Source organism: Amphichorda felina (genome assembly GCF_050947745.1).
Source record: "Amphichorda felina strain 45539 chromosome Unknown scaffold_7, whole genome shotgun sequence".
NCBI classification, from domain to species: domain Eukaryota; kingdom Fungi; phylum Ascomycota; class Sordariomycetes; order Hypocreales; family Bionectriaceae; genus Amphichorda; species Amphichorda felina.
The window spans coordinates 2,083,909-2,099,335 of NW_028145043.1; the positions used below are offsets into that span (position 1 = coordinate 2,083,909).

The 15,427-nt window shown below is 59.6% G+C and overlaps 5 protein-coding genes across 5 annotated transcripts; 3 read left to right on the forward strand and 2 right to left on the reverse strand.

The window, feature by feature from the left end:
• Window positions 1-3,843: 3,843 nt before the first annotated feature.
• Window positions 3,844-5,127, forward strand: ACO1O0_007445 (Alpha/Beta hydrolase protein; the record flags this gene model as incomplete). Its single annotated transcript, XM_083196818.1, has 2 exons — window positions 3,844-4,219; window positions 4,292-5,127. The coding sequence occupies 2 exons, from the start codon at window positions 3,844-3,846 to the stop codon at window positions 5,125-5,127; spliced, it is 1,212 nt and encodes a 403-aa protein (XP_083048026.1).
• Window positions 5,128-5,344: 217 nt separating this feature from the next.
• Window positions 5,345-6,417, reverse strand: SSN8 (uncharacterized protein; the record flags this gene model as incomplete). Its single annotated transcript, XM_083196819.1, has 2 exons — window positions 5,345-6,156; window positions 6,258-6,417. 2 exons carry the CDS (start codon window positions 6,415-6,417, stop codon window positions 5,345-5,347), a joined length of 972 nt encoding a protein of 323 aa, XP_083048027.1.
• A 747-nt stretch (window positions 6,418-7,164) lies between these two features.
• ACO1O0_007447 (mitochondrial carrier domain-containing protein) lies at window positions 7,165-9,561 on the forward strand (the record flags this gene model as incomplete). The annotated part of the gene is made up of 6 exons (XM_083196820.1): window positions 7,165-7,327; window positions 7,388-7,468; window positions 7,553-7,760; window positions 8,010-8,722; window positions 8,785-8,950; window positions 9,009-9,561. The coding sequence occupies 6 exons, from the start codon at window positions 7,165-7,167 to the stop codon at window positions 9,559-9,561; spliced, it is 1,884 nt and encodes a 627-aa protein (XP_083048028.1).
• Window positions 9,562-10,614: 1,053 nt separating this feature from the next.
• Window positions 10,615-12,971, forward strand: ACO1O0_007448 (uncharacterized protein; the record flags this gene model as incomplete). The annotated part of the gene is made up of 2 exons (XM_083196821.1): window positions 10,615-11,466; window positions 11,529-12,971. The coding sequence occupies 2 exons, from the start codon at window positions 10,615-10,617 to the stop codon at window positions 12,969-12,971; spliced, it is 2,295 nt and encodes a 764-aa protein (XP_083048029.1).
• Window positions 12,972-13,509: 538 nt separating this feature from the next.
• On the reverse strand, window positions 13,510-15,156 carry ACO1O0_007449 (uncharacterized protein; the record flags this gene model as incomplete). Its single annotated transcript, XM_083196822.1, has 1 exon — window positions 13,510-15,156. The coding sequence occupies one exon, from the start codon at window positions 15,154-15,156 to the stop codon at window positions 13,510-13,512; it is 1,647 nt and encodes a 548-aa protein (XP_083048030.1).
• Window positions 15,157-15,427: the final 271 nt, after the last annotated feature.

Here is a 15,427-nt window from a genome sequence, read left to right on the forward strand (position 1 = left end):
AGCGCGCAAAAACCTGTGACGTGAGAGTCCGACACCCGAAGCCCGGTCGGCAAGTCCACTTATAAGTCACACCACGACCAACCTCGAAGTTTCTGGGAACCGCTACGAAGAACTGAGAAGTGAACGCACCAAACTTGCTGCCTAATCGCAAAAGAACAAATTCACAGGAGTGGCACCAGTCGGTTTTTCTAGGTGTCCCGAGGCCAACACGACCGGCAGGGACACAGCGGGCGGGACAAGCCGAGCTCGAAGCACCATCAGTTTCTAGCCTCGCAATCCGGCCGAGGGGAGCGATGGAGTTGACCGGATATTGGTTCGTGCTGGCAGCAGCTGCCGCTTGCGCGGCGGCTCAGCTGCACGGCACGTGGGAATACGAGAAGCGGGCGAATGCGACATCCAGGTGCCGGCGGAAGGGGTACAAGGCAGTACAGGCGAATGTGTTGAAGGAAGAGCCCAGAATGATGGAGAGGGTGGTGAATGAGGCGGCGCCCACGAGGGACGGCAAGGTGATGAGGGCGGTGGTGGAGGAGGAAGTAGTGGTGAGGACAGTTGAGGTGGTGTTTGGCCTGGTCTGTCAAGACGACCCCCCTGGGGCCTCCTTGTGATGTATCAGTATCGCCTACTCGTGTAGAATGCGTGCGTATGCACCTAGGTGTCTCATACAAATCGCAACTTCAACATTGACGATTGATCTCATCCTCATCCTCTATAGCAAGCGCGATCGGTCGCTGCCCAGTTGGTGACTTTCCGGGACCCACTTGTTGGATAGGTGCCCAAAAAAGAGCATCCATAATAATGGCTGAGACGTCGTGAAAGCAAGGCTGACTTCAATGTAAGCGTTGCCCGGCTGTGGTTGCAGCGAGGTGGTCACAAGATGGTGGACAGCAAGCACAGCCTCCAGCCCCACAGACTCGACTACCTATATATAAACACTACTACTCGTAGGGGACTCTTTCCATATTTCCCCATTGTCGCAAGAATCACACTGCCTCATACCTACACAATATCTACAAGCGACCTCAAACCTTGCGACGCGAAAGAGCGGAACGTGAAACTACAACCACTGCTTGTAATTGACGACGTATCAACATCGACTTACAAGGCGCTCCCAGCGTAAACCCAACCACCAAATCAACCAAAAACCAAAAACCAAAAAAAATTACACGCGCGGACAAGTTTATATAAACGCGGTGCTGAGGTACCAGCTGGCGGCAAACATGGGCTGCTTCCAGTCCAAGACGGAGACAGGGGGCGGCGGCGGCGGCGGCGGCGATACAAATACAGCCTACGGAGTAAGGGGTGACAGCGGCACAACGAAGACAGGCGGCAGGGTAGGAGGCAGCAGCGGCTTGAGGAAGAGAGGCGCCAGAGTAGGAGGCGGCGTCGGCGGGCGGACCGATGGAGGCCCCGGCTGGTATTGGGTAATTAATGATAACAACAACGGCGGGTGGGACGATGGACATTATCACGGTGGGCATCACCACGGTGGGCATCACCACGGCGGGGATCACTACGGCGGGCATCATCATGGTGGTAATCATTACGGAGGGGGCTACGATGGAGGAGGTCATGGTGGAGGAGGTGGCGATGGAGGCGGCGGTGGTGGAGGTGGTGATGGAGGAGGAGGAGGCGGCGGCGGCGGCGGTGGTGATTGAAGGCGTTACGAATGGACTTGTTTAATGAAGTATTTTATTAGAATAATAGCGGACGGGCCGCAACTCGCAAGAGAGGAGGTAGGAGTCTCGTGGTGTATATAGTAACGAATACATAGAAGTGCTGGCTGGCAGCTAGTATCTGTGGCCAAGGCAACACCAAGTTTTCTTGAGCCGATATTGCTTACAAGAGTGCGTCGTTAACCCCATTGTTATACCTGATTGTGGTTACGAGGTGGTCACAGGATGCCGGGCAAACTTCCAGACTCGCACAGTCGACGAAGTGGGAAATGCATACCATGGTATTGCATATCCGTACTATGTAGTACTTATATAAAACCAGCTGCCTTCCCCGCAATTAGACTCACCATGATAATAATCATACACAATAATTAAACCACCTGAGATCTCGCAGCGTGAGACTCTGTCATTCGAAGGTACAACTCTACTTGACGGCGAATCAATAGCTGCTCTGCATACTTGCACCGCACTACGGCGAGAGCTAAACGCACACATACGCACACACACGCACACACACACACACGCACGGACAAGTCAATAATAAACGCGGTGCTTGGTAGAAAAGTGCTGGCAAAATGGGCTGCTTCCATTCCAAGGCCAGCAGGGCCGGGACGAATCCAGGGCGAAACAACCCCAGCTACCGGCTGCGCACCACCAGCACCAGCGGAGGAGGTGGTGGAGGAAGTGGTGATGGAGGTGGGTTTGGAGGTGGTGGAGGAGGCCATGGTGGAGGAGGCCATGGGGGAGGCGGCCATGGAGGAGGTGGCGATGGAGGAGGTGGTGATGGGGGAGGAGGAGGAGGAGGAGGCGGTGGTAACGGAGGAGGGTGAATGGATTTGGGCACGAAGAATCTTTTTGCAATAGACAAGTCGTAACTCGCAAGGCAGATTTACATCTCCAGAGGATAATAGTGTTGGACCAGCCGGGCCGCTCCAGGGTCTGGGGAACTTAAGGTGACAGACTATTAAAGAGGGACTCGTACCAAACTGAACCGTACTGGCTGCCGGGTTCCGTGTGGCGGTCCCGTGTGGCGATCCCAAGGACCAGAGCATGGAACCTGGAATCTGGAAGGCTTCTCGAAGGGCAGTGTCCTGCGAGTCTGCGGCCGGTGCTTATCCTCCCACTTGCAGTTGTATTAGGAGGATTATGCCGTGACGTATGGATTCGTCAGGAACCGCGCCCCAGCTTGTGACTCGACCAATGCTGGTCTCAGAGTGCGCACAGCCATGGAGCAGTGCTGGGCTGTTAGGCTGCTGGGCTGATGAGCTGCCCGTTGCGGGACCCATGCAGCGCTGGTGATACAATTGATTGCCGTCATAAAGAGCCGCCTGTACGAGGACGACTGCCAGGCAGGGCAACGAGGGCCACGAGGAGGGTATAAGAACAATCACGGTCCTCTGATCTCAGCCCTAGACATTTAATCCTGAAACCCTCATGTATATTACCTCTACCTCCCAGAACACAGACCATCATGTGCATCTGGAAACTCTGCTGCTGCTGCTGCTGCTGCGGCAGCTCCGACAAGAAAAAGACCAGCAAGAAGAAGCAGCAACAGCAACAGGCCTATTACAGGGCGCGCCCCATCATGGCCGCCGACTACCACCGCCGGCAACAGTACGGCAGCGTCCCGTACAAGAACACCTACGGCCGGAACTATTACGGCACGAAGCCAAAGAACAGCAAGCGCAGACACGGAGACTGGGACCCAGGTATCCAGGATGACTCTGGCGGCGGATGCTGGGGCGACTGTGGTGGTGGTGGTGATGGAGGAGACGGTGGTGGTGGTGATGGAGGAGGCGGAGGAGGAGGAGGAGGTTAGGCTGGGCTGAGTTGAGCTGTGTTGACAACGGCCATTGTTCTCTGTCGTCGCCGGTTGGAATAGAATTTAGAGTTTAGACATTGTATTATGGAGCATACCTGCAACTACTATCCGTGTGTGGTATGTACTAGTCGGGATCCATACAGACGTGAGAGTAACACATAATATCACCACATGGGGGACATGCCCCGGTGGGCCCATGCCGAATCCGACTCCCCACCGCTAAGCGGTCGGTGGCCGGAACCGAGGCACCCCCCCCGATAATCCAGCTTCCGACCACTTCTCCCACTGTCTCACCAGCTGTCTCACCGCGACCCGACTCTTGTAGGTCGCACAGGACGGAAGCCTATCATGTCTGCGCTCACGGACCGCCTCCCCATAGCCCGCCCGCTCGGCTCCGCCGTCGTAGCCGCGGCCGCATGTCTCTCCGCCTATCTGTATATCCGGCCTGCCCTCCGCCACCACATCAAGCCCCCGGCGACAGCCCTGGCAAGAGGCCGAACGCAATCCGCACACGGCGGGCTCTCGGGCCATCTCCCGTACCCGCCCGACGCCTTCCCCGGTGCCAGGGACGTGGAGACGCCCTACGGGACCATTAGGGTCTTTGAATGGGGCCCCGAGCACGGTGAAAAGGTCCTGCTCATTCATGGAATCGGCACTCCCTCCATCGCCCTGGGCGATATGGCCAGCCACTTTGTGTCACGGGGATGCAGGGTCATGCTGTTTGGTGAGTTGCCCTGGCATGCTTCTCGAAGGAAAGGGACCACCGGCTAATATGTAACCGCCCCCCTTCCCACAGACTTGTTCGGGAGGGGCTACTCCGATGCGCCCACAGACATCCCCTACGACGACCGCCTGTACGTCTCCCAGATCCTCCTCGTCCTGGCCTCGTCGCCGCTGCCGTGGACCGGCTCTGCTGGGTTCCACATCCTCGGCTACTCCCTCGGCGGCGCCCTCACTGCCGCCTTCGCGGCCTACTTCCCGCACATGCTCCGCTCCGCCACCCTCGTCTGCCCGGGCGGGCTCATGCGACCCTCGCACGTCGGCGCCAAGAGCCGGCTGCTCTACTCGGAGGGCATCCTCCCGGAGTGGCTCATCCGCCGCCTCGTCCGAGGCAGGCTGGAGCCGCAGCACGGCGGGCCCAGTGCCGACGTGCCCGTCGACGACGCGGGCGACGAGACCAGCCTGGACTTTGACGACGTACCGCTGTCGAATGACGCGCCGGCGCCCAGGGTCGGCGATGCGATGCGGTGGCAGCTGGGGACCAACGACGGGCTGGTCGGCGCGTACATCAGCACCCTCCGGAACGCGCCCATATACGGCCAGCACGACGGCCTGTGGAGGCGGCTGAGCGAGCGCCTGGCCGAGAGGCGGGTGACGTCCGGCGTGGTGCCTCCGGGGCTGCCGGGAGGGAAGGTGTGCCTGATCCTGGCTGAGGCGGATCCCATCGTGATCAAGGAGGAGTGGGTTGAAGATTCGAGGGAGGTCCTCGGGGAAGACGGCGTGACCATCTCCATCGTTCCCGGCGGCCATGAAATTGCCATCACAAAGGGGCAAGTCGTGGCGGAGCTAGCCATGGCGGCGTGGAATGAAGAGCCGGAGCCCTGGACGTTGACCGGAGAAGTTAGATGCTAACGAATAGAAGATTAGAAAGATTCGGGGCTATCATCCCCGTCTGTAGACTCCAGTATCTATAACAAAAAAAACAGTCCCCAACGCCATCGCCATGTCCTATGTAAATCCTCCATGTATGTAAGTCTCCCATGCAATATCTCATGCTCGTACCACTGTATATATGCCTTGTGCCAACAAAACGCCTCTTGAAAGACACAGTCTCGCTCCCCGCTTCTTCTCACTTGTCCAGGCCGCGTGCCTTGACGAACCTGTTGATCTGCTCCCTCGTCAACTTCTCGTTGTACTGCTCGTGGCATTCGTAGAAGGAGATGATCTCCTGCGTGGCGTCCACCATGGCCGGTATGTCCACATTGCTCTCCGCCAGCCACGCCGCAAACTGCTGCACCCTCGCGATCCTCGACTCCTGCGGCTTCTTCTTAAGCTCGGTGCTGTCGGGCCCCGAGCCGGGCTGCTGCTGCTGCTGCTGCCCCACACGGGCTTGCGCCTGGCTCAGAGCGGCCTGCGCCGCCGCGAGCCCCGCGGCCGCCGCCTGACCCGAGCTGCTCTGGCCGGGGATGGCCGAGTTAGGGCGCAGGACGAGGGCGAGCAGGATGGCGGCCAGACCGACGATGTGCGGCGCGCACAGCAGCGGTAGGTCCGTCATGTAAGTGTCGTTGATGACCGACCTGGCCAGGGCGGCGTCCTCGTCCGTCATGGGCACCTCGGCGCGCAGGGACGAGAGCGTGCGGTAGGGCTGGTGGACGAGCAGCTGGGCGTTCATCTCGCTGATGAGGAAGAACTCGCACTCGCCAATCTTGGACGTGTCGAGGCTGATAAAGTCGGACCACAGCGTGCGTGCCTCGGTGACGATGAGCCGGATGTGCTGCGGCGCCTCCTCCATCTTGCATGCCAGGTAGACGGCCGTCGTGATGACCAGGTATGGGTTCGTGCGGCGGATCTCAACCCGCGAGTAGAAGCGCTTGAGGTAGACCTGGGCCGTGGCCATGCACTGCTGCCGGACCTGGATGCGCTTGCTGAGCCGGATCATCTCTGTGCGGCATTCCTGTCAGTCTTCGGCTCCCGCGCGCCCCGTTCACGATGGAGAGGGGGAAGGGGAAGGGGGAAGGGGGGGTGAAGGGAGGAAAACCCACGCTGGTTGAAGTAAATGGCCAGATGCCGGATCTGAGGTAGAGGATACATGCGGACAAGGTCGGTGTTGTCGTCCTCAAGCTTCTTGCGCATCGACGCCAGCTGCTCCTTGGTAAACAGCCAGTTCCGCCGCTGCGTCGACTCCCAGTAATTGGCCGACATGGCTAGCCCTGGGGCCGTGAGCCTTCCCGTCCCGGCGGCGGAAGGGCGCTGAGAGAGTGAAGATGGCAGGGCATGGAGCCAAGCAGATGATGATGCCTTCTTGGGGTCGTACGTTTGGCCGGTGTTTACGGGCTGCGATGGCGCCTCGTGGGGCGTTCTGTGGCTTGAGGGGGCGGCTGGGCGAGTTGGCAACTTTGCTGGTGGAGTTGATAAAGGGCGTGCAGGTCTTATCGATTGGCCATAGTTGATCAGGCTGCTCAGGTGCAATGATTGCATGGCCATTAGCAATTTGGGACCAGTGACTCAGTGGCACGGGGGCTCTTCTGGGCAAGGGGCTCCACCTGAACTGCCAACAAGCGGAGCTTTCACTCGGGACGTGAGTTGGCGAGGTGCCAGCCCTGTTGGATGTCAACCAGTTGTGCCACATCTTGGCCCGGACGATCGAGGTTACGACATCTCACAGCTGCATAGGACCCGGCGCAACCCCCCAGTTGCAGCACATCGCATCGCATCACGTCCGCCTACCCGCCTCTCTCCGACCCTCCCCCAGCATCGACGAGGCGACAAGTCCCTCAATTGGCACACACACCAGCAAACCAGCAGACCCGCCGAATCTTCGAAACGCGAAAACGCCTGGGCCCTACCATGTTGTTATCTCAATAACCAGCCCAAGGTTTCTCTCACGTCACCAAAGCAAAACCCGACCTCGCGAGCGGGCCTGTTCCCTCGACGAGACATGCCGCCGCTATGAGCCCGTCCAAGCTGGTCGCCGAGTTGGAGCACGGCTTCAACGAGTCTCAGAACCAGCGTGATGCTCGGATAGAGCAGCTCTGGATCTCGCTCGACCCCGGTCATACCGGCGAGCTGGACTTCAAGGCCCTGAAGAAGGGCTTCCGCAAGATCGACCACCGTATGGGACCCCGAGCCCTCTCGAAATGACCCCCAATTTCCGTATTGACCGGCTGTGCAGCGATGAAAAATGCGGACGAGATGCTCAAGAAGACACTGAAGGAGGTGGACACCAACGGGGATGGCAAAATCCAATATGAAGGTACGGTGGCCCCCTCTCAACTGCTCATGGTGTAGCCTCGTTGGTATATTCGGATTCTGATGTTTTCTTTTTCTTACCGTGCAGAGTTCCGGACATTTTGCCAGCGAGCCGAACGCCAACTCTTCGACCTCTTCTCGTCTATCGACACGGACGGCGACGGGAAGCTGGACAAGAAGGAGCTCCAGACAGCTTTCCGCAGTGCCGGGTTGACTGTGTCCGGCCAGCGCCTGAGCAATTTCTTCCAGGAAATGGACCATAATAATGACGGCTACGTCACATTTAATGAGTGGAGGTACGTTGGAACATTTGACCTGGCTTCAGGTCTGTCTGCCGGTTGCGCTTTCACGGGTGGTGCTCGATTTCCCCGCCTCCAACTGTCATCTGGAGCATTGGCATGTCATGTGCCGAGGTGGTTGGAGATGGGGGCGTGATGAGCCAAGTCATCACCACTCACTCCAGGCAAACCACCAAACCCCCCTACAGGCGCAAATGCCCACTCCCATGATGGCGGGAAGTACGCAGCTGACAATGCATTCCGCAGGGACTTTCTCCTATTCATGCCGGCGCGTGAACACAACAACTCGCACCTGGGAGCGGTGTTGTCATTCTACTGCTCTGTGGTGAACGTCACCCCCGAAGGAGATTCAATTGTGAGCGAGGAAACTCTGGAAGGCCTAGGTACGGCAAGCTCCTTCAGCTCTCTCATACAGTCTCTCTTCGGCTCTCTCCTTAGAGTCGCTTTTCCTTCCGATTACACGACGAATGTACCAGAGCCGCCTATAGCACCCCCAGCAACACCGGGTACAGGCTCCGAGTTGGATGGCCCGTCCCCGTCCACAGATGCCACTGGTGCTGCTGGCGCGACGCGGCCGGCTTCCTACCCGCAGGACCAAGAGGCAGTAGTAGCAGATGCCGTTGGGCAGGACGTCGGCGATGGCACCCGGGACTCCCGTCAACGGTCCTCAACCGCCGCAGCCGTCCGAACCAGAAAGAAGTTTGTACTGACAGAGCTTGTCCCCGATCCAGGTTACTTCCTTGCGGGTGCCATCGCCGGTGGTGTCTCGCGGACAGCCACTGCCCCTCTCGACCGCCTTAAGGTCTATCTCCTCGTCAACACCAGCAGCAAGACGGCTGAGGGTGCTGGCTCTGCTAAGCAGGGCCGCACTGCCTCTACAGTAAAAAACGCAGTGCGCCCGTTCAAAGATGCCATCCGCGATATTCTTCGGTCGGGGGGCGCAAAAAGTTTCTTTGCTGGTGAGTTCAAATTCTGTGCGCCGAGGCCACCTTGCAAGCAGGCATGCTGATGCTGGAAATAGGCAACGGGCTCAATGTGGCCAAGGTCATGCCTGAGACGGCCATCAAATTCGGCTCTTACGAGGCTGCCAAGAGAGCATTGGCCAACTTGGAAGGCCATGACGACCCTAGGCGGATCAGCTCATACTCCAAGTTCACCGCTGGCGGTGTGGCCGGCATGATTGCACAGTGAGCAGGCTCCTCCCCACGGCTTGTCTTCGCGGGCCCTCGCTGACAGATTATGTAGATTCTGCGTCTACCCACTTGATACCCTCAAATTCCGACTCCAGTGTGAGACTGTACAGGGTGGCCTGAGGGGCGGCGCCCTGGTGCGACAGACTGCTATCAAGATGTTCGCCGATGGTGGGTTGAGAGCCTGCTACAGGGGTGTCACGATGGGACTTGTGGGCATGTTCCCATACAGCGCCATCGACATGGGCATGTTTGAACTGCTCAAAACGACGTACCGCACGACGTACGCAAAGTACTACGGCGTGCACGAGGACGACGCGAACCCAGGCAACCTGGTGACGGGAGCGATAGGGGCGACGTCCGGGGCGATCGGCGCGACGGTGGTGTACCCGCTCAACGTGGTGCGGACGCGGCTGCAGACGCAGGGCACGGTGATGCACTCGGCGACGTACACGGGGGTCTGGGACGTGACGCAGAAGACGATACAGAAGGAGGGCTACCGCGGGCTGTACAAGGGCCTGACACCGAACATGCTCAAGGTGGCACCGGCGCTGAGCATCACGTGGGTGGTGTACGAGAACTCGAAGAAGCTGCTCGGGTTGACGTGAGAGAGAGGGAGCGCGACGCCCACCGGGGGGGTGATGATGGATGGCGGCTGGGCGCCGTGGTACTATGGATATGTTGACCGTCGTTGGAAGGGGAGGCAGCGACTGGTCTCTCTGGATTTGGATAGGGTTCCTTTATGGCCCTACGGCGTCGGCACGGAACTACCCCAATAGGCGTGTATATGGCGGATTGCGAAGAGCTGGCGACGTGTGTTTATAGGCATGATCTATTACTTGTTAGAGGTTATAGAGCCCCGGTCTCGGAGGCAGAATTAAAAGCAAGCCGGCACGGCCGTGAAGTTTACTATGTAGTATCAGCGCTTGTTGGGCTGGTGGATCCTTGACGAGACGAGGCGAGGATTGCGGGGGCTTACGAGTCTTGATCTTAGTACTATGCTATGTACTTGCAGTGCGCACACATACGATGGTATTACGAGTCTTGCCACAGCTTCGGGTACGGCAGCCTTACCAGGGTGGTGGCACGCACATTGCCGGGGACTTTTGTGGTGGGCAGTGAGCAGTGGGCACTGGTGGCCGTTAGTTGCGGCTGACAGATTGGCCCCTCACTTGCAGCGATGGCGATTGCAGTGACTGCAGTGAAGAGGGACATGGATGCCAGGGATCAAGGCTGGAGTGTCTTGGCTTGTTGGAGTCGAGGCCGGGATACGCCGTATCACATTGTAGTAGGCAGTATGTGCATGCCTACCCAGGTCAGAGGTGCGCATTCCTCTTCGCACTGACTCTTCCCCTCTCTCAACCTCATCCATTGACCTGCCTGTATTACGAGTATTGAGTCGTTGACTGTCATTGCTCAAAGGAACAGCAATACCTAGAACGCGCAGGTCGAGCGATTGCTCGGATCCCACCTGTGATACTGTCGTTCTAGACCTCTTGCCTCCTTTTGACTCCTTTTGACTCCCATTGACCCCTTGAGGTGTTATTACTCTGGGCCTATTTCCTGCAGACCTGCAACGCACAACCTTACTCGCACTATCGCCGGAACTGCCGCCCGGTTGCTGTCCTCATATTAGTCTTCGCATCTGCAGCACTGCAGCAATGCCAGCCCCCTATTCAGACAACCTCTACTCGACACTGGACGACTCGGACGACGACCAGCACGACGCCCTCTCGCCTGCGGATGGGTACTTCCACGCGTCATCATCCTCTGACGCGGCCTCGTCGTCCCATCCCCATGCCCATCCTCAGTCCCAGCTGCCCCAGCACCAATCCCAGCGCTCCCCCAGCTACCCGAGTGTGCCGTCGGTCCCCAATGTCCTCGTCGAGGATCCCACTCTGCGCGAGCAGGATGCCAGCGCAAAGGCAAGGGAGGCCGACGAGGAGCGGAGGTTAAATAATCAGCACGCCTCGTCACCTGCTCCCTCTCAGCCACGCCCAGCATCCCATCTTCCCGCGCACCATCACAGGCGCAGCGTCGAGGACGACCATTACTCCTCTCCCTCCGCCCCTCCCCAGCTGGATACCAGGCCTCACTTCCAGCCCACCCCGACTGACGCCCCTCCCGCCTACTCGCCTCGCTCTCCCACCAGCCCGACGTCACCGCCCTCTACCGGGCCGGGATACCAAACGTTTCCACCCAGCACCAGCAGCCCCTCGCACCAGGACGCCACAATGGGCGTCCCTGAGGAGTACCAGAGGCTTCTCCCCCGTGACCCGGAGTCCATGGGCGACGGACCGGTGAGTCAGCGTGGTGGTTCGTGGTGGCAGCGGTTCAAGGACCAGTGCTCCTTCACCAACGTGAGGAGGAAGATCCGCAGCATCCTCGGTGTCTTGCTTGTCCTCTCCATCTTTGCCATGCTCCTCGGCACCTTCACCATCAAGCCCCATAATGACAACAATAACAACAACGGCGGCGGCGGCGGTGGCGGCGGTGGCGGCAGCAATGATCCTGTGCGTCTGCCTACTTGCGAACCTGCCCCCAATAGTGCCAGTTATACTGACATCTGATGTAGATCAACCCACCTGGGCCCAAGGACCCCGACCCCATCACGCCGCCTGACTATTCCCACGGCGACCTCGGGTGGACCAACCTCCGGAACTGCCAAAACACCCCATACACCTTTGCCAAGGTGTCGTCCGTGATCGAATTCAACGCCGGCAGGAGCCTCAAAATCATCCAGAAGTCCCAGGATGACGACCACCGTAGTGGCCGCGAGCCTCATGTTAGCGGCACTCTCGTCTTGAGACCCTCTCCCGGCCATGAATCTAGCCAAGTCGACCTCGAGGTCATATCCAACCGCAAGGACCTGAACGTCCAGGCAGACTGGGACAATGACGACCAGCGCTTCACGATGCTCACTCCCAGGAGGGTGGATTGGGACAGCACCAATCTCCGGCCTTGCATGCAGATCCGCATCACCGTCTGGGTCCCTACCGACGCCTTCCTCGACCGCCTCGAGGCAGATGTGACACATCTCGACATTGACGTGCTCAAGGGGCTGGACCTCACTTTGGAAACCAAGGCTTCCCTTAACTCCGTTGTAGGGGACATTACCACGCCTAAACCAGTTAACGGTGTTCTCCCTTACAAGGTCGCCTCGCGTGAGATCCGACTGCAGACCGTTAGCGGGGACGTCACCGGCTGGTACCCCCTCTACGATCTCCTTGACATCTCCACTGCTTCTGGCGATGTATCGACCGATGTCTGGCCAAAGCTAGCCGACCCCGAGAACCCCAAGTCGGCCGTCCTCAACGTCGCTACCGTTTCGGGTGACATCGACTTGACGGAGCCCATCGAGGCGGCCATCAAGTCCAGCAAGCCCGAGACCAGCATCCCAGCGCGCGACTACGTCGTCAGGATGGACTCCGTCTCGGGCAACATACGCGCCGAGCTGGCCGTGGGCTCATCTACCAAGTTCACCTCGCAGTCGGGAGATCTGACCCTACGGCTATGGCCCGTGCTAGAGGCTGAGCACTCCACGCCGTCGATGGCGACAGAGACCAAGAGCGGCTATACGCAGCTGAGCCTGCTCGAGCCGTGGTGGACCGATCTACAGGGCCTCCAGGGAGGTCAAGGCCTGGAGGCCCCGAGCAATAGAAACAGCGACATCAAGAACAAGGACAGTGACGGCCCCGTGCTCGTAATTCACCCCCACAGCGAGTCGGCTCACTCGACGGACCACGACCATTCTTATGGCCTCCATCCCCTCTCGAACCTCCAGTCTAAGCACACCTCCATCAGTGGTAATATCCTGATGCGCTACCCAGCCTCCTGGACCGGCCACCTCGAGGCGCAGACAATGTCCGGCAGCCTCAAGTTCCGCGGCAAGGGCCTCAAGACGTCGACCCAGGCCGGCTTCCCCCGCATCATCCGGGGTTCCAAGGGCGACGGCCAGTCGTCCCTCGAGGTGAGCACCATCTCGGGGGACGAGAATTTCTTGGTTGGCAAGGAGTGAGGGACCTTTCTTCTTTCTTTTCTTTACGCGTAATGAATGCATTTTGTTTGCTGCCTCTGAGCGGCGGTCACGCTGGGAATAACAAGGCGTTCTATCTATGGCGTTGGAGAGAGCAAGCACGACTACATGGCGCGCAAGGATACCGTGGGTAGTAGTAGTGCTTTTGGCTAGTCATTTATCTCATATCGGTAACGCGTAATAAGCAACAGAGTAACAAAAAAACAAGATTATGACAGAGAGCGCAGCTCCGAGTGCTGGTAGCATGTATTTATGAACAAAGGAGGCCCCTTGGGGCAAACCAGCAACAGTGCCAGGGGGTATCCGTGCAAACCTACCATCCATTCGTCCGTATACACATCAAATTCATATATCGTTGAACCATTCCATAAATGCCAAACACCAAACTAGACAGCGTCGACGGCGCCCCACGTGGTATATGTGAGACATTAGGCCGAAAAAAAAGGATAACACCAAAAACCAAAGGGCGGGGGTGTGGGGGAAAGGGACTGGCCGGGCGGCCGGGCGGCCGGGCGGGCTACTAGTCCTCCAGCGCCCATGGAAGGTCACGGCTCCCGACGGCCGTGCAGGTCAGGTAGCCTATGCCGTCGGCGGCACGGCTGGACCCGCTCAGCTCGAGCTCCAGGTCGCTGCCCATGAGGGGGCGGACGATGCCGCGGGCCATGGACTTGAGCTCGTCCATGCGCCTCTCGAAGCGGCGGAGGTTGTCGCGGCTGTACATGTCGGGCGTGAGCTTGAGGAAGCGCTTGCAGTCGTCGTGGCCGAGGTAGGATGCCGGGTTGGCAGAGCCGAGGGTGCGGTAGGCGCGGCCGATGGACGTCAGGGGCGGGACGGCGGGTGGTAGGGGCGCGCGGGAGCGGGAGCGGCGGTCGGTCGAGGGGAGGGACGGCGGTGGAGGAGGAGGTGGTGCTGCTGGTGGCTGCGGGGAGGTGTTGTCAGCGAGCCACTGGCGGAAGAGGCTGACGGCGAGCCAGTCGAGGTAGCTGGTGGCCGGGGTGACGCGCTCGCCGCGGCTGGTGGTGAGGCTGAGGCGGAAGAGGCGGCCCTCGACGCGGCTGACTGTCTCCTCGAGCTCGTCGACCTTGTCCTCGATGATGTCGAGCACGATGTCGGGCAAGGCGGCGCGTAGGCTCCGCTCACCTGAGGGCCACTGCCCGACGACGTGGATCAGGGCCTCTTGGAAGATGACCTTGCTCCGGGCGAGGTATCCCAGGCGGAGGTAGGATATGGGGTACTTGGCAATCTGCTTCCATAACCTCGATTGGAACTGCAGGAGATGGTGGTCAACCCTGGGTCCGACGACACCCAGGGCGTCGTACTGGTCTGCCAGGTTCAGAAGGCTCTTGCACTGGACATAGGCGTCGGCCACGTTAACGCCGTCGAGGATGGGCGGGTAGTTGTACATGGTGCGGAAGAGGTTGTCATAGTCGCGGAGAAGATCCTGGTCTGCCTTCGATGGCTGAGGCACGGAAGACGAAGAGTGGTGCCGGCGGTGGTGGCTATGGTTGCTATGGTGAGGACCGAGGCTCAGATTCGAGACTGAGCGGAAGAAGTCGCGGTTCGACGAGGTGGAAGCGGAGTGGGAGTGGGAGTGGCTTCCCTTGGTGCTGCGCGAGTGCGAAGAGGATCGCGCCGTGTCGCCAGGCCCGAATATTGAACCGCTCGAGGTATCGCGAGACTCGTCCTTCTGCACAAGCATGGGTATGTCGCCCTCGCCCTCGCCCGGATCCAGCTCATACCTCCACCTCTTCCTGGGCGGCGATCCTATGCCGCTGTCCACGTCGCCGTCAATAGCCGACCCAACCGCCGAACCCGTGGGCATGGAAGCCGCGACATCGTCCTCACCGATCCTGGCCAGCTCATTGCCGCCTGCCAGCAGGGGCCGGGCCTTGGACCACTGGTCGGAGGTGCTGGCCTCGAAGAAGCCGCTGCAGCGCGTCAGGGTATGGCGGTGCAGCAGGTAGCGGTTCTCGACGGGGCCGGCGCGGACGAGGATCTCGACATCGCCGCTCTGGGAGAAGACGGGGAATTCGTTCTGGGGCACGTAGGAGGCGCCGCCGGCGTGGGAGCGGTTGTATCGCTTGGTGCGCGAGATGGCCGGGCGGGAGACGGCGGACGACGGGCCGCGGAGGGAGAGGGAGCTGGAGGTTTCGGGCTGGGAGACCATTTGGCGCGAGTTATGTCACGTCATGGAACGCGGTGTGGAGGGATCGTGGGGGAGAAGAATGGCAGAGGTTTGGCGGGCTGGAAGCGTGAGCCTGGGAGGCGTGAGCTTGGGAGGCGTGAGCTTATTGGAGGGGCAGCGGCGGTGGCGATTGATGATCGGTGCTCGGAAGGTGGGCGAGAGAGATTCACGGCAGCATGGGTGCGCGGAAGAAGAGGCAAGCACGGAGACGCATTGTCCAGTACGGGGAGTCGCTGTCAGGGCTGAGATGGAG